Source organism: Mixophyes fleayi, chromosome 4, assembly GCF_038048845.1.
Source record: "Mixophyes fleayi isolate aMixFle1 chromosome 4, aMixFle1.hap1, whole genome shotgun sequence".
Lineage (NCBI taxonomy): Eukaryota > Metazoa > Chordata > Amphibia > Anura > Limnodynastidae > Mixophyes > Mixophyes fleayi.
In genome coordinates, this window is record NC_134405.1 from 35,140,881 (window position 1) to 35,163,544 (window position 22,664).

Consider the following 22,664-nt stretch of genomic DNA (forward strand, 5'->3'; position numbering starts at 1 on the left):
TGAGCTAAAGACACTAGAAGCCACAGGTAGTGAAAATGGCAAGAACAGGTAGGATAGAACAGGACAGTCTGCTAACTGTTCTGAATCTGGTGGGGCAGTCCCAAATTTGGAGGACTGTCCTCCATAGTCAGCATTTTTTCTGACTGCAAGGTCAGTTGGGAGGTATGTCCCACTTCACACTGTACTGCTCATGAAGGGAGAGTCGCATGTACCTAACAGTACTGCCCACAATATTGCCTATGTATTTGTCTAAAATGATAACCATATTATCCCATACATGTCCTCCACTCTTCAGTTCCCCGGAACCCCCAGAGTCTTTCCCAGGTCTGGTGTCATGTGCCAATGCCAAAGATGCCTAATATCACCCCCACCAAAACATAGGGGAGCACCAGTACTGTATGTAGCCCTGGGCACTAAAATATCTAGTTCTGTCTCTTTGTTGAAGATTCAGCTTGCTATTTATAGCATCATCTTGTTCAAAGTTGCCATGTCCAAAGCTGTGTGGGGGGGGGGCAATCTAGATTTCATCTCTATAGGAAACGAGGGGCAGCATAGGGAAGTCTAAAGAAATTTCTAAATTAACACTGCCTAAACTGATTTTTTTCAGATCTGGAGACACAGGCCAAAATTGGTGATCAAACTCCCATACATGTGGGTGGTCACTGTCTGTCCAGCAAAAGGGAAGGGGTGACATGACCCCCAGAGCCATGTATGTAGGGGGCTATGAGAGCATGCATGCGGACAGTGGGAAATGACCCAGCAGCTCTCCCACTGACACCCTTGGCATTAGTCCTATGTCAGGTCATTGTGTGGTGATGCTTTTATTGGTTTTTTTTATTGTTATATTGTTATTATTATACATTTCTGCACTCATCTCATCATCGCACCCTACAACCTGTCCCCTTGATCCTATTCCCTCCCATTGCATGTCCACCTCTTCAACCTGTCTCTCTCCACTGGCTCATTTCCATCCTCCTTTAAACTTGCGCACATGTCAACAATTCTAAAGAAATCATCTCTCGATCCAGCCTCTCTCTCCAACCTCCCCTTTGCCTGACTTGAGCGATTAGTGTACAAACACCTCTCTCGCTTTCTTTATTCTCACTCCATTCTCGACTCTCTGCAATCAGGCTTCCACCTCTAGCATTTCACTGAAACTGCTGTCTCAAAATTGATCAATGATCTACCTACTGCAATATCTAATGGTCATTTCTCCTTACTCATTCTTCTGGACCTCTCTGCTGCTTTTGACACTGTTGATCACCCTCTTCACCTGCACACCCTTCACTCCATTGGCCTTCGTGACACAGTTATTTCCTTGTTCACTTTCTTCCTATCGAACGGCTCCTTTAGTGTTTCTTCCTCTGGCACATCCTCCTCTCCCACTTTCTGTTGGGGTCCCACAAGACTCTATTCTTGGTCCTTTCCTTTTTTCATTGTACACCTCTTCTCTTGGAGCACTAATTCGCTCTTTGGGCCTTCGTTACCACCTCTACACGGATAACACTCAAATCTATATCTCTTCTTCTGACCTCTCACCTTCTGTACTATCTCGTGTAACCAACCGACTTTCAGCTATTTCCAGATGGATGTCCCAACGCTACCTAAAGCTCAACATATCCAAAACAGAGCTTATTATCTTCCCTCCTGCCAGAATCACCACCTACTCTCAAATCTCCCTCACTGTCAATAACACCACAATTTCCTCAGTCTCCCAAGCCCACTGCCTTGGTGTCACACTTGACTGTGTCCTCTGCCTTTTTCCTCACATCTAGACTTTCCCACAGTCCTGTCGACTCCATTATAAAAACATAGCCAAAATATGCCCTTTCTGTTACAAGCCGTGGCGGTGCCCAGCCGCCGCAACCACCTTACCTCCGTCCCGGCCGTCGCTATGACGACCGGGACGTCACTTCCAGGGGCTCGTCCCGGCCATTGCCTAGACAACGGTCGGGACGCTGAGAGAGAGTGAGAGCGCCGCGTCCCAGCAAAGGAGAACTGATGAGCGCGTGCGCAGGCAAGCCTGTGGTCTAATTAATGCAGGGCTGTAGTTACAGGTATTAGCCTGCAACGGTGGGTGTCTGACAGGGTCTAGCACTGATTGGTCTGGAGCCAGATTGCTGATTAGTCCTCAGGGGTGCAGGCAAGCTCTGATTGGCCCATCTGTGTATTTAAGGCAATGAGGTCTGCTGCCTCATTGCCGGTTATAGCTTCTGTGCTCCAGTCTGCTGACCTGCTTGTTCCTGTTCCTGTATCCTGATACTGCTACTGATTTCCCGTGTATGACCCTTGGCTTTGAATTGGACTTCGCTTGTGTTTCCTGTGACCCTGATCTCCGGCCTGTTTACCGTTTCTGCTATCTGCCTGTGACCCCTGACCACAGCTTGTTTACCGATACTGTTGTCTGCTGCCGGCCCTTGACCTCTGCGTGGACCTCACTCCGCTTGCCTGGGTTCTCCCCAGCCGGTACACACTTCACGACCCTCTGTCAGTCTGCGGGCCAGTCTGTCCCCACCATCAGGGGCTCCAGTGAACACCTGATTGGCAGAGTAGATTCCGGGTTGTGTTGTGCCGGCTGGAGGGGTTCCTAACACTTTCTTACTCAACATGCTACCCAAACTCTTATCTATTTTCTCATCATCTCCCATCTCGTCTATTGCAACCTCCTGCACTCTGGCATTCCTGACACCCATATATACACACTTCAATAAATCCTAAATACTGCAGTAAGACTTATCTTCCTCTCTCACCACTTCACATCTGCTGCACCACTTTGCAAATCCCTACACTGGCTCCCTGTGTCATCCAGAATCAAATTCAAATTAATCACACATCACTACAAATCGCTAAACAACACTACCTATAGATACATCTCTAATCTCATATCAAAATATGCTCCCTCGCGCCCTCTTAGATCTACCTCTGACCTGCACCTTGTCTCATCTCTGGTAACCACCTCTCACTGTCGACTACAAGACTTCTCTCGTGCTGCTCCTCACTTATGGAATTCCTTACAACACTTGATCAGACTTTCCCACAGCCTTTAAATTTTTGACGGTCTTTGAAAGCCCATCTCTTTTTAGAGGTGACCTTATCCCCAATAACACTAACGCACCCTCACAACTGTTCTAATCTCTACTCTGAACCACATTTGCTCCTCTTGTTTCAGCTGTGCCCTCTTCCACTTAGAATGTAAGCTCTCTAATAAGCAGGGTCCTTCATACCTTTTGTTTTGTGTCTGCTTTTATTTTATCTATCTTGTATGTTCTTTTTGTATGTATGTATGTATGTACTGTTTTCCCTACTGTATGGCGCTGCGGAACACTTTGTCACCTAACAAACCCACAATAATAATAATAATATTTAGCATTGAATGATAAAACTTGGCAGTATGAGACTTTGACAAGTCATAACTATAGGGTGCATTATTTTTATTTTGAAGGCAAGTGTATTGCACATTGTTTTTCTGGCATTTATTAATTTCATTAGTATTGATGTCTGAATAATACGATATGAGACAGATGACATGTGATGTATTAGTGACATTAAATGTTCAGCACCTGACTGACATTAATATATTTCAAACCAAGAGGTTAAACATCTAAAGTGAAGGAAGATAAAAATTTAATGGAGTCAGGACAAGAAATGGGAAGGAGTCCAAAACCATAATGGGTAGGAGTCAGGATTAATCGCTTATCTGCCCCATAAAACAGAAGTCTAGATCCGCCCCAGGAAAGTACAGACAATGGGATAATCTAGGCAACTCCTGAAAACTCCTTTGGTAGGTTATCTGTGTTTGACCTTTGGCTTGTAGTTCTACCCTTGATGACTACCTCTTCTGCCTTTGGGTCTCTGGATATTTTTTGTGCTTGGATTTATATTTCAAGCTCCTCTGTTAGTATTTGATGGTACCAAGACTTAATTATCATATTGAGAGTATTCATAAAACAGCCTTATACTAAAAGATGTTGTATTATATCTCCTGTCACTGGATTCCACCAGGTTCAACAACACAGACCTGACATAAAATATAATAAATGAAGATAAGAATGGGATGACTAGGACATATGAAATACAGAGCTTACACAGTGTAGATAAGATCAAGATGGAGAAGTCTGTAGAAAATATTAGCTATGAAAAACTATAAGATGCATATATACTAAATAAAATATAATACATTGTAAATATTAAATCAAACAGTGTCATGAGTAGTCCATTGGGTGTATAGATCATTTCGAATACATTTTGTCACAGGTTTGCTGCTTCCTAAGTGGGTTTGTTTACAAGGAGTTGTAGTGGCCGCACCCTTTGCCCCAGGCACCACAGCCATCACACCTCCTGCAAGCATTATAGTTCATCCCCTCACTACAGGGTCCCGATTTTATTTATCCTTACCCCATGGCCCACAGTCCATGGTTGCTTTTAAAAACACTTTTCAGAAGACGGCTGATAGTCTTTGGAAAGGGGAAGTCCAGGTTGTTTTTGAGGACCCCTTTAAATTGGCTCTATGTCCACTCTAAATAGGATGGGTTGGGATCACATAGGAGAAGTTAGGAGAAGTTTCCTGACAAAATAAAGGTGATATGTTGTTTGACTGTGAATATATGATAACATATCAAACCAGGGCGTTGCTATTCTTGAAAGGATTTGTAGGTTGGGATTGTTGGCATATTTACAAGGCTATGGTGCATGACAGACATTAATCATTTGGGTATTGCTTATTGGTATATTTATGGTATCCAAATAGCTTTAGCATATCCAAATAGCTTGGAACAAAAAGGCAACAAGTCTCCTGACCAACCCAAAGGAAGATAAGAGCTATACACTATTAATACAATAATTAATGACAGTAAGATAATAAAGTGTACGATTGTACGCTCCTTTGAGCAGGGTCATCTCTCCTCCTGTCTTCACCACTTTTAACTCTGCTCTCCAGCTACCTTGCCCTCCTCCTCTAGGACCTTCTTCTCCCCGTTCCCTCTTGTTCCCTCCTCTCCACTAATGGGGGTTTCCCTGCCATCCGTGCCCTCTTGGGGTTCGCCGTATGCGGTACCTTCCCCTCTCCCCTCCCCCGCCCCTCTAGCTGTGCTTTGAGCTCACTGAGTTACTGTGCGTCTTGTTTACTGTATCGTGCTGTCTCACCTTTGTATTGTAATTTTGTTTGTCCCTGTACGGCGCTACGGATACCTAGTGGCGCCCTATAAATAAAAATTAATAATAATAATAGAAATATAAAAAATGTTAAAAGAAAATACTGTAAAACTGAAATCCTCATGAATTGTTATACATAGTTGACATCCATATGCCTCAAGTGTCTTCTGAAAGCAACAAATGCCTGAGCTATGCTTATTAATGGTGCTCTAACCCCATTAAAAAGTCAAATAGATATCTGCAATAAACTTAATATGAAATATGTGTATTACACTGATTTTATATGATTTTCTGAAAATCACCAGTTGGTTTGCTTTTTACAGTTTTGACTAAATAATATGAACAATAAGTGAGTGGGCTTGAAAGAAGGACCACAGGTCTGAGGAGCAAGAAGTTGGTATTACCACCATGTAATAATATTACACTTTGCCTACAAGTTACCAAATACTATCTTACACTAATTTTATGTGATGTTCTGAAAGTCGTCAGTTGGTAAGATGCTTATAATGATATTGGGGTTTTAGAAATCAACCTCATGGATACATTTTATTTTATTTTTTCTTTCAAAAATATATTGTAGTGCTCAGTTTTGAGTATGTCTAATAATGAGTGTTGGGTACAGTGGTTTTATCATGTTCATATTTGGGCACATACAGAAATATACCACCCTGATATATTTTGTATGCAATTGAATACAGTTGATTAACTGTTTAAATAAAAACACAACAAAATAGTTGACTCATCTTTTATTATTATAGAAAATCAATACATTTATTGACTGCAAATGTATAAAAAAATAGAGTGATTTATCTGATGCAACCACGGAACTCTAACTCCTCTGAGAACCTGTCTAATTCATCACAGAGCTGCTCATTCTCAGCATTCTGACACTCCCTGCTATTTGGCCACGTCTCAATCCATGTGTCCTTGGAAACTATGTAAGAATACCTGTAGGAAGAGAGAAGATTATTAACAAGTAACTCCTGAGTGTGCATCATTTGTTCCTAATAAAATGATGCCGTCTACTGGTCATGAAGTTTCCTTTTATACACAACACAATGTGTGCTTAATAAAGCAGGCAATATCTTGTAGCCTGTGATCAGGTGTGAGTGTCTGCACATCTCATCAAAAGGGGGGATTTTAGTTGCTTAATGAACTACACCTAAACTTATTTATTTTTAAATCAAGTCTCATCATCCTAAATGGCACATCCAGGGGTTTCCCATGCCCAGGGAATAGTATCTGTTATAAGCTGTCCTATAAAATAATTGAGCATACAATTCACCTGTAACTTAACCGTGACACATCATACTGTTTAAGTGCTTAAAAGTAATTTGTTTTTATGTCAGTAATCCCTTTTAAAAAACAATACGAATTTACCAGAATCTTAGATCCATTTGGTAAACAAACTTCCTACTACCAAAAAAAAATAAAAAAAGGGCCATTCACAGATTTTACCCCCCAGAAAAAGAAAGTTAGTGCTGAAAATCATCATCTATTTCAACATGCAGATGATTGTACTATTAATTTATCTTAATGTTTATTTACTGTCACTTACCCAGGAGGGGCGTTCCACAGATCTTTAAACACACCCCAGATTAAGTAGTCTCGGTCTGTCTGTAACTTTAAGGCTTTTTGACATTTTGCATGACTGATAAAATTACGTTTATCATCCTTACGAACTATATCTGTGCCTAGGAATAGAAAAAAGAGAAAACAGACTAAATAACAAAAGCACATTATGTCCAGATCTAAACTAAACAAAAGTAGTCAGCAGTGTTCTACCAGGATTTCAAATTTCAAAATGAAAAAATTATAGACAGAGATAGACCAAGATCATTCTTCTAGGGCTTTAATTAAAGTCTTCACATTTTCCAAAGGGATAGCTTACAATTACACATTTATAGAACCTCAATAACTAAACAAAACATTTTCTTCCAATACTGTGTCACTTTCTGAGATATTTACAAGACATATAAGGTAACATATAAGTAACATATGTAGTAGTACTCGTTATATGGAAAGTTGCCCATTTTCATTTAAAATATGTTTATTGTGAGAAATGTTGGCTATTTAATTAAAACAACCCTCGCTAGTTGACTCTCTTTTCCTTTTCACAATTTCCATATCCTGCTCCTTTTCTGAAATGTTTCTCTTTCTTAAAGGATACCTCCACTCACAAAGCACATTGTCACCAGACCCCTCCCCATAGCACTGTTAGCCCCGCCTCTTCCCTTCTCATTGATACAGAAAGAAGATTCAGAGCAGTGCTGGAGGTGTGATTACTCAAGACTGCGGGGGCTCACTGACAAGGGACCCTCACAGTTATGCTCATTGTGGAGGAGAGGTCGGTGATCAGGAAACATGTACTCTGTGGGTGTAATATCCTTTTTCTATTTGGAGGATTCTGGGGTTTCTCTTGGCTCTAAATTTAAAAACACATATATATGGCCAAAATATATGGGACTCTAACTCTTTAGAGTTAGGACCACCCTATTAGCAAAAGCGCCATGGAGTGGCGGGTGGCTTTAACATACATTTGCGGATGTGTGCAATTGAGGCTTTTGCATTTTTATCTACAGTAGAAATGTCAGGTCCTTTGCTGGCTATAGCAGTGTGCTGGGGGATTTTTCTCTGTGTTAGTCCCTTTTAGGATAACCCCACCCTTTCAAGCACCTGCTGTGAGCCTATAAATTGATTTAGCAACTTCCACTTCCGTAATATATGCGTTAAGGTCTAGCACCAGCACAGAAACTGCTACAGTAAACACTATACAGCCTGATGTTATTGTGAGTTCTGCATGAGATATAAGGGGTTAGCTATGCAATAATACAAAAAAAGAAATTGCCTGCACTCAGTTTCACTCAGTTATTAGAGAATGATCATTGTCATTTCTTCATTTCTCAGAACTGCATTTCGTTTAGTAGAGAACAATGTGTCTAATGACACTCATAAATTCAGCAAGTTCTGCTTTCAGACAAGTACATTTGTTATAGTTACGGAGTAGCTTGAGAGAAGAGAGAGAAAAGTTATATATAGATGAATTAGACATATTATGGTCTAGTTACCTTCCTTAATGACTGTATCAATTGTCATCACGTAAGTGTCATAGTTGTCACCAGGCTCAATAGCAGTGAGCCTCGCCTTAAAGACTGTGGGGGGGAAACATCAGTTATATTATATTACACTTTCGTACATTATATTCACTGCATTGAGGCAAGTAAAGACCATGGTTAAGTGACTAATATTCTAACATATATTTGAGGGCTAATGTTTGAGATCAGTTTCTAGATGCTTAATAACATGATAATAATGTTATAATGATCTCACCGTAGTCCACGCCCACGTCACATGCCCTTTCAAGTCGTACTCCTGCATCAACAAGCTCTAATTGTTGCTGCATATAACAATTTTCTGCAAGATGAAACAAAAAAAAGTCATCAATGGCTTAATCTTTTTTTGTTAAGAAATATTCCGCAATGTTTTAAAAACCTTTCTGAAGTCTTTTAATGTGAAAAAAACATTGTATATAAATATGTGGCTTCTTAATGTTCCACAAATATGTAAGACGCTTTGCTGTTGTCTCATGCTATCTTTTATGTGCAATCATAGTAATACTGTAGTAGTATACCATGGTATACTACTACAGTAGTATACTACTACAGGCAGTAAATAACACAATTTACTTATCATGTGATTTGATATTGCAATTAGCTTATTTGAGTGTTGCTAAATCAGGTTGATTTATAATTCCTTGAACAAATTAATTATATATCAGATAACATCCCAATCTGTGAATTATAAAGGTGGTTGATATCACCAAGAAGTTCCATGTCAACTTAAAGACATAAGTATGGGTGTTTTTATATGGCAGTGACATATTGTCTTCCAGAATTATAAATTTTACAGTGGGATTTCCAAATGATTTTAATAAATATATATATTGCTCTTTTTTCATTAGTACTGTTTTGATTTAATTGCATCATCTATACAACCTAACTATACACACAATTACTGTTATGTACAGCACAAGAACATATTATGTTGTATCTTACCCTCAGCACAGCGGCACACCTCTCCCTGGCAGATCCTGCCCAGAAGCTTACTGCCCTCTTCCACATGGTAGAATTTAGTGCAGCGGTTTTCTGTCAAGAGGACAAAAATATAGATATAAGTCTGTTACTCAAAATTCTGGTCATGTTAAGCTGAGCTAAACCTTCTGGTGTAAGAGATAAATTAAACCAAGATTGTTGATGATATGAAAGAGATAAAACTTTTGTTGGCTACACAAAGATAATGCAAAGCTTTGAGGGTTAAGAGAAGATTATTGTCCACAGATATAAGTGTCTTGGGTTTTTGACTGTCAGAAACACTTTGTAGATTTTTCCTGAAAAGTCCAGAAAAAAAAGTAATATGGTGCTCTGATGGTCTGTGCCTATTTAGTAATGACTGAACAGGAGTTGTCTACTGGAGATGATAATATATTCATTTAATCTTTTTGGCTGTATGCAGAGCTTCAGTTTAAGGTGCCGTTTTGCTTGGTTCCAAGTGTCTTGACCTTCACATATAGCAATCATATCTGCTTGTGGCTTTTTCAAAGAGACACTACTCTTTTACTGAGACATGAAACTTAAGAAATGAATGGCACATTCGGGTGAGAGACATTTTATATGGGTATTGGATTATGTTGACTGCCCATACCATTGTATACATATTTCTTTCATTTTCTAACTCATAGGTCTCAATCAAAAGTTGTTTCTCTTTGAATAAGCCTCAGAAAAATTTGAAAGCTCTTTGTAAGGATCAGAGCATCAGGAACTAAACAATTTAGCTACAAGTCCTTTCACTTGGCAAACAGGCTGTCAATGAGAGTGAAGGTCCAGAAATTGCAGCACCATAATGTTTTGACATCATAAACCATTGTCTCGATTCTGAGAGACAATGATGATGATAATAAATGTCATATATTTGGAACTGATTAAAGACAATGGGCCTGATTCATTATGGAAAGTTAAGCAAAAATAAGAAAGTAAGGTTCACCCTGTTGCACTGGAGGGGGGAGTAAATTTAAAATGTGATGGTAGAATAATTGCTAGGATAGGGCATGTCCTAGATCAACTTTAAATTTCAGTGTACAAATAAGCTATCAAGTATTTGTGTGCTATATGAAAAAACAGCCAGTATTTTTCCTTGTGTGCAAAATAATAAACTCATTTGCACCACTTCTATTGTAACATGGTTTTGTCCATAAAAATTGAGTAAGAAAACTTACTAAAATTTTTGCTTAACTTTTCTTAATGAATCAGGCCCAATATGAGTAAATTAATCCTACTTTAGTTGGCCCTTGCACATGAGAGTTAAGGAACAGACTTCGATAAAATGGTATTTTGTTTCCTGCTGAAGAGTAACTGGATGGTTCAAAATATGTCCCATGAAATGCGTAGGGTGACCCAAACTCTGCCCTGTCTGGGACTGAGGGGAGAAAATAATTTGTGCCCTACTTTAAAGCAGAAAACTCTCCCCTAAATTCTCCCTCTTCACCTCAATATCTCATTTAAAAAATGTGATCCCACATGTTTTTAAATGTGGATACAAAGGGAGGTGCTTTCCTGCTCATAATGCACTCTTACCACTTTTCAACTTTTGTAAGTGAGGTGAGAAATGAATATAAATTTTATGGAGTGTAAAGAAAAATACAATTGCACCTCTTTTTGGTCTGACAAGAAGATCATCGTAAAACTCTGTGTTTCCTATGAGTGTTGGTAGTTTACTGGACATATGCAAGATAGGGTTTGTGGGTATAATGTATTAGCAGGTTACAAAATAATTCTATAATTGTATTAATTCTATAATAGTATTGACTATTATTCTTATGTATTATTAGATTATAAGTTCAGTTGGGCGTAAGTAAGCAAATAAATTAAACACTATAAGGTGTTTAAACTAGATCCCAGCACAGAAATATGAGACATGGTGTTAGCCAGTGTCCTGAGATAAGTCTGGTGACACGTGCACGTTTTCTGGTGACTGAGCAAAGTCAGTCAGTTAGATTTTAGTCTAAGTGAGTCAGATAACAGGATTCAGGAGCATTGACTGGTAAATCTCTTACCTGGGGAGTAATAGTCATACACTGTGACAGATGCAGGTTGGATAAGACCTACTGCAAAGTACTGATGGAGATTAAACTTTATACACTCCTCCTCGGTGTGAGATATCTGAGTGAGAATAGATTGAAATGCAAGTGGATAACTGGTACATAGAAACAAGTTACATAGTTATGTATGAAGAAAATATGCAAGATCAACCCTTTATCATCTTGCAACCCAATTAAACCTAATTGATCAAATGGTAAAGCACATATTGTAATCATGTCATCATTTAATGAACACTTGTCTTTGAAATAAGTTTAAACTATTGTCTTCCCCCATGACTCACAAACCTTTTCCAAATATATTAAGTTCTATGAGATTCACAAATCATTTTCATACCCATCAGTAAATGTCACCATTAATGTAGCTGCTATATATCAAGTTTTGATGATCCTTCTATATAGTAGTAAGGAAGGTTAGAGAAGAACATCAAAGAACAACTACAGGGGCTGGTTGGCTGGGGACCATCTTCCCCTGGGTCGGACCAATAGGTCACTGTCCTTCCTGCATTTTCTCCCCTTTAAATGTTCATAAGAGAAAATTGAGCATAGCCCTCCCCCCTTCCCCCAGGGCTAACATTTTGCAGTCAGCCCCTGAACAACTGAGGGCTACAGTGAGTAATATTTTTTGTTACTGAAAGTAATTTCTCACCTTGTCAATGTACAGAATTAGTGTGCCTTTATCAAATGCTCCTTTGTTGATCTCAAAGTTGGAGATGTACCTGTCCACTCCTTTTTTAAGCTGTAATTAAAGAGAATAGTTTAAAAAAAACACATGTGACAATATCCTTGTAAGAGTAGATGATGAGGTTTTATAATTCCAAGAATATGTATGAGCATAAGGCTGAACCAATTCATAACATGAGTAAGCACAAATTGTTTAAATATACTGTAATTTACATGGACTTTCAAGATAAAAAAGGGTACAGCTACGTCTTTGCTGTAATGGAACGCGTCAGAATGCTCAGTGGATGTGTGGTTTATATATTTCTAACAATGAATCACTTGCTTTGAACATTGGAGAAAATCCTGAACATTCAGATCTAGGGTTAAGGACATTTAAGGTTGCAAGATTTGTATATACACTTGCGATATCAGCCATACCTGGATAGCACTTAGTACAAGCTTTCACTGAATCACAGAAATATGGTGTAGGAAGGTTTATATCGACAGGCACCTACATTGAAAAGTAATATTTGTGGTGACTGATTACCTCAAAACATTATTGAGACCAGACTAGAGTTTTTGAATATAGGTGTTTCTAAGTCTGAACCGCTTGCTTCCCCTACTGTGTTAACTGCAAGATAATATTATTTATAATTCATTTTTTAACAAAAAAAAATATTTATTGATTTTATTAGCATTAAAATAATGTTATATTAATTAATTATTGATTGCATTATGTCATATTTTGTATCCATATTATTTTTAGAGTGATAACAATAATCAGCGCATCTGTATGTTGTGATTTATAGGTCTAAGTTGGGTGTAGTCGCCCTTCAGCTGCTGTTACTGTTTTCAACAGTAAAGACAGAGTGCCATTAATATGGATTTACTTGGAATTCTACTTTAAGAAAATAAACACCCTACATTAGGGATGGTAAGAAAATATGCCACTGTTAGCTACTACAATGTGCACTGACTGTCGCTGCAGAGACTTATGACACCTTATAAATAAACGATGATGATGAAGAGAGAGAGTGCACGCATATGCACATGGAGAGTTGCGCGCAGCTAACACTTGCGTCTCCTTTTGACTGATGATGATGATGATGATGATGATAAGGTGGGATGGTAGAGGGAAGTGGCCGTCTAACATAGGCTTAGTACAGTAAGGATGTTTTCCCAACAAATGGGGCTGTTTCAGACCTGTACGGAGATACATATTATCAGGAACCGAACCTTTTGCCCCTGCATGCTGATTATGATGACAGTTGCCTGCACCACTTAGTCACTGCTGATTGTGAGTTCATCTCTGAAACTGATAAGTGCTTTCAGCATTGATCATGCATATATGTTATGGGATTTTCTGGGCATATTTTTAAAAATATGCGTTTCCTCCTTTCATTCGCAAGCAAGAAGGAGTATTATATATACTGTATTATATCATAGCAAATAGGTTTTTTGCTATCAAAACAAAAAGTTAACAAACTCTTCTTGCGCTTATGACCGGTCTATGAGTTCTAGTCCGGTTATTGTTTAGTTAAAGGGATTGGTGCTTGGTAACCAAACACACTTTTTCAGGTTTGGTCCAGAATTACCCATTATCTTCACACACGGATGCCCCAGCATTCTGTATTTCAGACAACTTTCTGTTATATGTAAGTGTGGCTATTCGCTAGTCACAATCTAACACAGAGTGATACATTACTATGCCCACTCCTGCATTTAAGTCATCACCATAAACAGCCATTACTCTGGTAGTGAACAGCTGAAAGGTTGGTGACGCTGAATAGCTATAAATGTAAGTTTTAACACCGTACACATATTATTTTTGTAGAACAACAGTTATGGATAAAGAAGACTTTTAATTATAAGTTCATCATAATCTACCTCTCCTTATTGTTCTCACTACTCTTGAAAATTCCAAATCAGCCACATGCAGTTAGGCTGTAGGCCATATTTATGAGGGTCACAATGCCTAGGTAACATCTACAACAAGATCCCAGAGAGAACCTAGGAAATTATGAGTAGAATTTGGTGAAATTATGAAATGTAAAAAAAAAATTACAAAACTAGTTTTATGCATCTACTTTATTTAAAATAGTGCCTCTAGTTCTCCAATAAAGAGGAGTCCACCCTACTTGTATTGGTTCTGCTGATCTAAGTCTTTTCATGCCGTTCTCTCAGGGCCGGTGCAAGGTTTCTGGGCACCCTAGGCAAAGCTCCAGCCTGGCGCCCCTGCCCCCCCCCCCCACCAACACCCTCGACCCATACTCATAAACTCATCAAGAAGAGAACTGAATGCTTCAAGTCAGATTAAAGGGAATTTAAAATGTAATTGATTTACTAGTAGAGGAACATTCACATTTCACATTTAGTGCCTAAATGAACAAATATTCACTATATTGTAAAATGAGGTAAATGATAAGTGACTGAATTCCACACAATTATTGGGATATAACACAAGAATACTGAACATGAGGTAGAAAAGCAATATACCCCAAACCTTATTTAATCAATAATATCATATAATTTTTAATATTTTGCTATTTAGCGTATTTATGTTTTATGGAAATAGAATAAAGTTTGATTTTTAAGTGTGAAGTTATTGTGAGTATAACATCCTTCTAGATCATTTCCACATTTCTGATGAGTATAAGTGGGCATTTATTGGTTATTGTTTATGGTTGTTTATTTAAAAACTTTATTTAAGTCACTACTTAACTTAAAAACGAATGTATACTGCCTGTCAGGGTGTAGCAAAGCTGGCGGCTCAACTGCTACTGCTGTTCTTCAAGGGCTACGTAACATAGGCACCATCAGAGCAGACTTAGGTCTTTAGGGAGCCCAGAGAACACTCAGACGGGAGGGGTGGGTCCCTATTGTCTAGTCAGAGTTGTACACATTCAAAGTGGGGGAGGGCACAGGCATGGGCAGGGGGAGACAGGCACACATGGGCAGGAGGGACACAGGCACAAATGGGCAGGGGGACACATGGGCAGGTGGAGACAGGCACACATGGGCAAGAGGACATGGGCAGGGGGACACAGGCACACATGGGCAGGGGGACACATGGGCAGGGGAACACAGGCACAAATGGGCAGGGGGACACATGGGCAGGGAGACAGGCACAAATGGACAGGGGGACTCATGGGCAAGGAGACACAGACACAAATGGGCAGGGGGACACAGGCACACATTGGCAGGGGGACACATGGGCAGGGAGACACAGGCACAAATGGGCAGGGGGACACAGGCACACATTGGCAGGGGGACACATGGGCAGGGAGACACAGGCACAAATGGGCAGGAGGAGATAGGCACATGGGCAGGGGGACACAGGCACACATGGGCAGGGGGACACAGGCACACAAGGGCAGGGGGACACAGGCACAAATGGGCAGGGGGACACAGGAACCTGAGGGTGTCATGGTGTTGTCATTCTGCATTGCTATCAGTGGATCACAGAAATCTCTCTTTACCTTACTCACCAAAGTTTCTCTAGTTTCTTAGTCCAGGGGACTGAACAACATGGGCAGGGAGACACCTGGGCAGGAGGCCACAGGCACAAATGGGCAGGGGGACACATGGGCAGGGGGAGACAGGCACACATGGGCAGGGGGACACAGGAACCTGAGGGTGTCATGGTGTTGTCATTCTGCATTGCACTGACACAAATGGAGAAGGGGCATATGGCCAGGGGGACACATGGGCAGGGAGACACAGGCACAAATGGGCAGGGGGACACAGGCACAAAAGTTTCTCTAGTTTCTGAGTCCAGGGGACTGAACAACACTGCTCCTTTTTCACAGTGATTCTAAGCAGTGCTGCCACAGCACCTCCCCTGTCGGACTCTCAGCTCTCTGCTGCATCTGAATGTACCAAGCCTGGGGATTAATGGGGTGCACTGGCTGCACAGACAATTAGGCCTCCCGCCGGAATCTACTCCTGCAGTCTCCGACATTGCAACGGCACCCACGCAGCGATAACACCCGGAGTATCTGCATGTCACCCTGGCTGTGACCTGCGAGTAGCTATCCGGGGGTAAGTGAGGATTTGGGGGCCATGGCTCCTTCAGTACCTCCTCCGTGGACGGAGAATAGCTGTGAAGGGGAGGGCGCCTTGCTGCACAGCTGTGCAGTGAGTCACTGAATGACTCCATTGCAGATCCTGGTCAAATCATAAGATGCGCGGAGGCTAATGGCATTGTAGGTCAGTTAATCATGCCCGCGGCTGCCGCTTGTACTACAGACATTATCAACTATTACATGGCTTCAGTGTCGCCCCCCCAGAGCACGGCGCCCTAGGCACCTGACTAACTCATGGAAGCGCCGGCCCTGCTTTCTCTATATAGTTCAAAAATATAATGTAGATTTTGGCAGGATCTGATTAGGCTATTTTTTGGAAGGGAGCTGGAGCTGCTTTTTCTTCAGCCCCTTTTATTTTGCGACCCTGATATCCATATGGGTATCATAGATTCCTGGCCTTGGTGCTCACCTTATTGAGGTCGTTGATATCTGGGCCAAAGCCGGTCATCATAGAAATATCCAAGATAGACATGGTGGAATCCTGATTTTTAAGGAATCTGAAAGAAAAGGTACAGACAATGAAGTCTATTTATTCTATTTACTGACCAAACATAAAGGTCCTTTATTATATACATTAGATATGATAAATTGTTTAGAAGACATTATATTGCACAGTTTACATTTAATACCAGATTTTTAGGGATTTGAAATCAGGGCCCTCTTAACAACATTTGGGGCCCCCGGGCAAAGTAGTGCATCGGGGCCCCTATATATATAAAAAAAAAAAATGATTATATATATGGGCCCTGCAGCCCAGGGGGCCCGTCAGAGGCAGCTAAAAAAGAAAAGTTCCTGAAAAAAAGAAGAAGAAAATACTTACCTTGCTCTCAGCTGGCGATCCGGCTCCTTCCCTGGTCTCCTCCTCCGTGCTGCGCTCCGCAATGGATGTCGGGGGGGCGTAATGACGTCACGCCCGACATGCACTGCCAGCGCCGCACGGAGGAGGAGACCAGGGAGGGAGCCGGATCGCCAGCTGACCGCAAGGTAAGTATTTTCTTCTTCTTTTTTTCAGGAACTTTTCTTTTTTAGCTGCCTCTGACGGGCCCCCTGGGCTGCAGGGCCCCTGGGCACCTGCCCATCGTGCCCTATGGAAGAGACGGCCCTGTCTGAAATGTTGCAGTAGTTTTATTTTTTGTTGCAGTATAAAGTTGTTTGAATATTTCTGGGAAGTGCCCAAGAATAATGTACAGTACAAGATGTAGATGAATTTTGCATTATTAGTAAATAATGGGGCTTACCTGGTGCAGATTGTAATGGAGACAGTTGATTTAGCACCTTCTGGCCGCTTAACTGTGGAAGTTTTAAACTTACATTACATATAATAATAAATACAAGGCAGTTAGATGTTCTCAATTTGTGCACTCTATACAGTTCTATACTTCGTGTTTTGGATTTGGTTTTGGCAAAACCGCCCTTGCGTGTTTTGGTTTTTGGTTTTGGATCCCGATTTTTTTTTCTAAAATCCCGATTTTTTTTTTGGTAACATCACATATTGTTGCTTTTTTACCCCCCTACATTATTATTAACCTCAATAGCACTAATTTAAAGTCATTTGCAGTCATTTTTGACCTCCTCATAGGTCACAATATTATTTTCATACACTTTCAAACAAAGACTGCAGATTTAGAAGACCAAGCCTGCCAGACCTATTATTTCTATTTCAGCAATGGCAATTAGCAATGGAAGAATGGAGTTTTCCTGAATGTCACTGGAGACTTTGAAGAACACTGCTACCCCTCCTCTTTTTTTTCTACCTATGACGCTGCCCAACTGCACTAGAGACTGCCAAGAACTGTGCTACCCCTTCTTTGTCCCTCTGAGAAATGGCGCTGGATCGCCGTGGAGGGCGATACTTATAGAATCCAAAGCTTGCGAGATCCGACGACGTAACAATGGCATTTTGGCTCGTTTTCAATTCCGAGGGCGTGCGAAAGTACAAAGCCGACTGGGTTCAGTACTTTGATCTGCTAAGTTCGGGTGTGTTCGGTTCTCGGGGAACCGAGCCTGATTATCTCTAGTTTCCAACTAACTATATTTATATCCCTTATAGCTCTGTTCACTCTTACCGCACTGTGTCTGCATCGATTCTGCTCCTATCTCTATCACTTTTTATTCTGAATGTCCCCTTTCTATTCTCCTACCCTTTGTCTGGAATCAAGTTGGAATGTGAACAATGGACATGTCGACATTTCAAATGTCGACATGTTCATTGTCAACATTTTATACCAAACCCCTTTATCCTACCTCCCTATGAAATGATAACTCTATTTCCTTCATGCTCTGTGTCTGTTTCTCTTAAATTTCCTTCTCTCTATAACAAAGTATACCAGAGCACACCTGGAAACAGTGTACAGTAGATGAAGCACAATTAATACCAAAATATTTTGACTTACTAGAGTAATCTCAATGTAACATAGCTTAAGAAATTGTTCCAGGCATAATTGATGTCTTATCTGTACAACAACACTGACACAAGATGCTAAAACACAATTATAAAGACACACAGACTCACCTAAAGGTTCTTCCTTAATTGTCACAGATAGATCAAAGTTATTACATTTCTTCTCCTTCTCTGTCTCAATAGCGTGATACACAGACAACACCTGGGAAGATAATGATGAAGTGATAAACTTACATAATCAGTTTACAATAATGAGTTATATCATGACTCTGTCATCCACAGGTCTACGTCTTCGACTAGGCGAACACAGCAAGTATTACACCATCCCCACACTCCTCTACCCTTCTTCCCCACTATGGAGACAGTCTTTGCGTTTATAGCCTATATGGGACACAGGGTGCTATCAAGACACTATATGGGGACAATATGAGGAATATATGGGAATACAATATATAAAACAGCATACGGATCCACTATAGCTTGTGATTGATACATTTGGGGGCAGTATAGTTTGTGATTTATGTATCTGGGATATATGGAGCTTGTGATTGCCATAAAACCCTTCAATAAAAGGCACAATATATCTAATAAGTAATTAGCTCATTGTTTCTTTACCCTTGGTGTCTGTGGCATCAGATTTAAGCTGGACCACTTAGTGTCCTACATAAACCATTTCTCCTGTAGCCTAAGTTATACACAATAAAGGACTAGAGTCAAGATTGGCCATATCCATAAGCTCCCAAATTGGATGTGATCCAACCAATCTCTTTTCGTGTCATGGTGTAGTCAAGCTGAGCACACAGACAGGCCAATAGCAGTTATGTGTTGTCATCTTTCAACCACATTTTCTAACATGTCATAAAATTATTTAATTCATTTTAATTGGAGTATTGGAAAGTTATTGGGTTATTTTTGGAAAACATGCAATGTTCTATTAACCAATATTGAGGCAGGTATCTCCATGTTTGTGGCCAGAATAACATATTTCTGATTTTATCTATAATCAATTTATATAATTAATAAAAAAATGTGAGATAATAAATTAGTTATAAACTCTGTAATAAACGTACCGTCAAAGTTCCTTGTCCCTTCCCTTTAGCAGTGACCAGAAAGTCTCCATTTATTGATGTCTGTAAATAAGACACATATCTTTAGTTGAAACAATACAGAAGAATCCATTGTCACATTCTCCTGTATAAGATCATTGTAGACATTCCTCCACATTCCAATTTCTGCATCACATTTATCACTCCCAGCATCACACTACATAAGTTCTCACCTGTTCCGAGCGTGCCAGCATGGCGTTTTGAAGATTGATGCGATGAGTTGTACTTTGCGATCTCCCAGGGAGCTGGAAAGAAACATCCATATCCAAATCTTTGACACTGGGGACATCTACCTGATACTGAGCGAGTGCTTGGAAAATCATGATAGTAGCCTAGAACAAAACAGGTGTAGAACAATGAATATTTTTTAGTATACGTAAAAGAAACTTCTTCTCCTGTTATCCTATCCTGTGTCTGAGCCAAATTTCATTGCACTTTTTTAGTTTGTATAAAAACATATTGTTAGCAATTGATTGATATTGCCTGTGTTATACCGCTCAGTGAGGCATTATTTATGACACCTTTCATTTCTGGGGCCTGATTCATTAAGTATCTTAACTTGAGAAACTTATTTTTTCAGTCTCCCGGACAAAACCATGTTACAATGCAAGGGGTGCAAATTAGTATTCTGTTTTGCACATAAGTTAAATACTGACTGTTTTTTCATGTAGCACACAAATATCAACTTTAAGTTTCAGTGTAAAAATAAGCTATCAAGTATTTGTGTGTTACATGAGAAAACAGTCAGTATTTAACTTATGTGCAAAACAGAATACTAATTTGCACCCCTTGCATTGTAACATGGTTTTGTCTAGGAGACTGAAATAAGAAGTTTCTCAAGTTAAGATCTTTAATGAATCAGGCCCCTGGTTCTTATCTAGATAGCAAATGTTTTGGAAAACATGCTCCCTCCCTATTCATCCCTCTCACTCCCCGTATCAATCCCTTCGCCCCAAATCTAGCTCACCCCTGAGAAACAACAACCCCTCCAACCTCATATACATCTCAACTGTTCCCTACCTCCCACTCTTCTGCACTCTCTGGAATTCCGGAACAGTCGCAATAAACTGGCAACCATCCATGACCTCTTCAGCTCAAAGTCCTTCAATCTTCTCGCTATCACAAATATCTGACAATCCCAAACCTACACCACCTCTCCTGCTGCTCTCTCCTTCAGGGCCTCTCCTTCTCCTACACCCCCAAACCTGGGGGTCAGCAAAGTGGAGGCATAGGTGTCTGCTGTTCCCTTTTGCATCTTCTGGATCATTTCCCGTGTCTTTCCTTCTACTTTGAGGATCAATCCTTCTGCTTTTTCTACTCCATATACCTCCACATTCCAACATCTATCATACTCCACCACCCATCTCCTAATTCCTTTATAACTCAGCTGCTTATGCACACACTTCCTTATGCTCCCATGCTAACTTCCCCTACTTAAAGATTTTTCTATCCTCTTACAGTTCTGCACTATCTCTCTAAACAGTCCAACTTCAAATCTCTAATTTCCTCACAATCCTACAACCCCCATTTTCTTTTGCCAACTTCAACTCCCTTCTCTGCCCCCTCTCTTCTCCATTACTCCCACACCACATTTGACTTTGAAACCCACTTTACCTCCAAAATTCAGTCTATTCACTGTGACATCTCCTCCATTTAGGCTCCTCTCTCTATATCCCCTTTTCCAATCCCTTCCTCATCCTTTGGTCTACCCACCTTGTCCACCTTACCCCATCAATGTGGCCAATGTCCATACCCTTCTCTCTTCCTTCCCTCCTTTCACCTGCCCCTATCTCCTGACACCCCTTCAGTTCCCTCTCTGCTGTTGCCTGCTATCATATCAACTACCTCCTCAACTTATTCCACTCACCTGGTGTCTTCTCCTCCTCAATCAAACATGCCCTGGTCTCCCCCATACTCAGAAGAGCCTCCCTTTATCCTGCCACTTTCTATAACAATCGCCACATATCCCTCCTCCCTTTTGCCCCCTAACTTGAGTGGGTTGTCTATAGCTCCCTCTCCACCTTCCTCTCCTGCCTATCTTTCTCAGACCTGTTTAAATCTGGCTTCTAACCCTTCACTCCACTGAAATTGCTCTGACCAAGGTCACTAATGATCTATTCACTGCAATTGTATATAGACTGTTTATTCATTAACATCTGTATCAACCAACTAATCTATGTACTCCATACACAAGAGTAAGGGTACAAAAATAAAAATAGTGAGAAGCAACAAAAACAAATATACGAACAATTGCACATTTTGTAACACAGCAAACAATGGCTCAGATATCGCATTATTAGGAAAAATACAATATGTGTTGTACCTTAATGAACAAAAAAATTATCAGATTAGTAGTTGTAGAACAAAGTATTATTTTATTTCTCAATTTTCTTTTTTCATCATAGGAAAACTCTGAGTTACAGAAAACTATAATTGGTCACCTGTTTTGTCAACACTACTTACAGATAAAGAATTTGTTAACCCAAGATATCCAATACAAAGTCAGCTTAGAGATGGAGAACTGCTTATCCCAAACGGACATCTCATACTATTGAGAATAACTCTAAAAACCATTGTTAAAATCTACTATATAAATGCCTAGTGGCGTGTGTGAAAAAAAACAAAAAAAAACAAGCTGCAGCGCCACCTGCTGGGCAGAGTTATACACTGACCTATATATTTCTTGAAGGAGAAGTGTCAGTGGGGAGTGGTTGGTGGTTGCCGGGGGTGACAGTGGGGAGTTTTTAACACCTTAAGTAGCTTGATGAAGGATGTGGCGATGAAGATGAAGGATGAGGTGATGGAGAAAAATGATGAGGTGGTGACATGTGGACAAAACCACGTTAAAAAAGGGCGCTTGCGTCGGGAAGTAACGCTCTTCCCCTGAGGAGGCCTGGGCTAGGCCCAAATGCATGACAAGAACCTTTTTAACACCTTAAGTAGCTTGATTTGACTAAAATGCATGAGTATCATGCACGGGTTAACTTGTATATTATAAGTGTCAATTAGACAATCAGGGTAAGCTTAAATAATTGGAGCTATTTTTAAATAAATAATGATTTAGTTGTGCACTGGATAATTTAATGCTGATGTGCACCTTACCCAGG

The 22,664-nt window shown here is 40.3% G+C and overlaps 1 protein-coding gene across 1 annotated transcript in view; it reads right to left on the minus strand.

Annotated features, from left to right (window-relative positions):
• Positions 1-5,882: 5,882 nt before the first annotated feature.
• LOC142151184 (complement C3-like) overlaps positions 5,883-22,664 on the minus strand; it is an 84,072-nt gene continuing 67,290 nt past the window's right edge. Inside the window, exons 30-41 of the mRNA XM_075206550.1 lie at positions 19,731-19,889; positions 19,522-19,581; positions 18,563-18,653; positions 17,289-17,340; positions 16,460-16,547; positions 11,952-12,041; positions 11,261-11,366; positions 9,207-9,296; positions 8,482-8,565; positions 8,220-8,303; positions 6,710-6,845; positions 5,883-6,099 (exon numbers count right to left, since the gene is read on the minus strand). Coding sequence (XP_075062651.1) covers positions 5,958-6,099; positions 6,710-6,845; positions 8,220-8,303; positions 8,482-8,565; positions 9,207-9,296; positions 11,261-11,366; positions 11,952-12,041; positions 16,460-16,547; positions 17,289-17,340; positions 18,563-18,653; positions 19,522-19,581; positions 19,731-19,889 — 1,182 coding nt within the window. The 3' untranslated portion in view covers positions 5,883-5,957. The remainder of the gene's footprint in view (positions 6,100-6,709; positions 6,846-8,219; positions 8,304-8,481; positions 8,566-9,206; positions 9,297-11,260; positions 11,367-11,951; positions 12,042-16,459; positions 16,548-17,288; positions 17,341-18,562; positions 18,654-19,521; positions 19,582-19,730; positions 19,890-22,664) is intronic.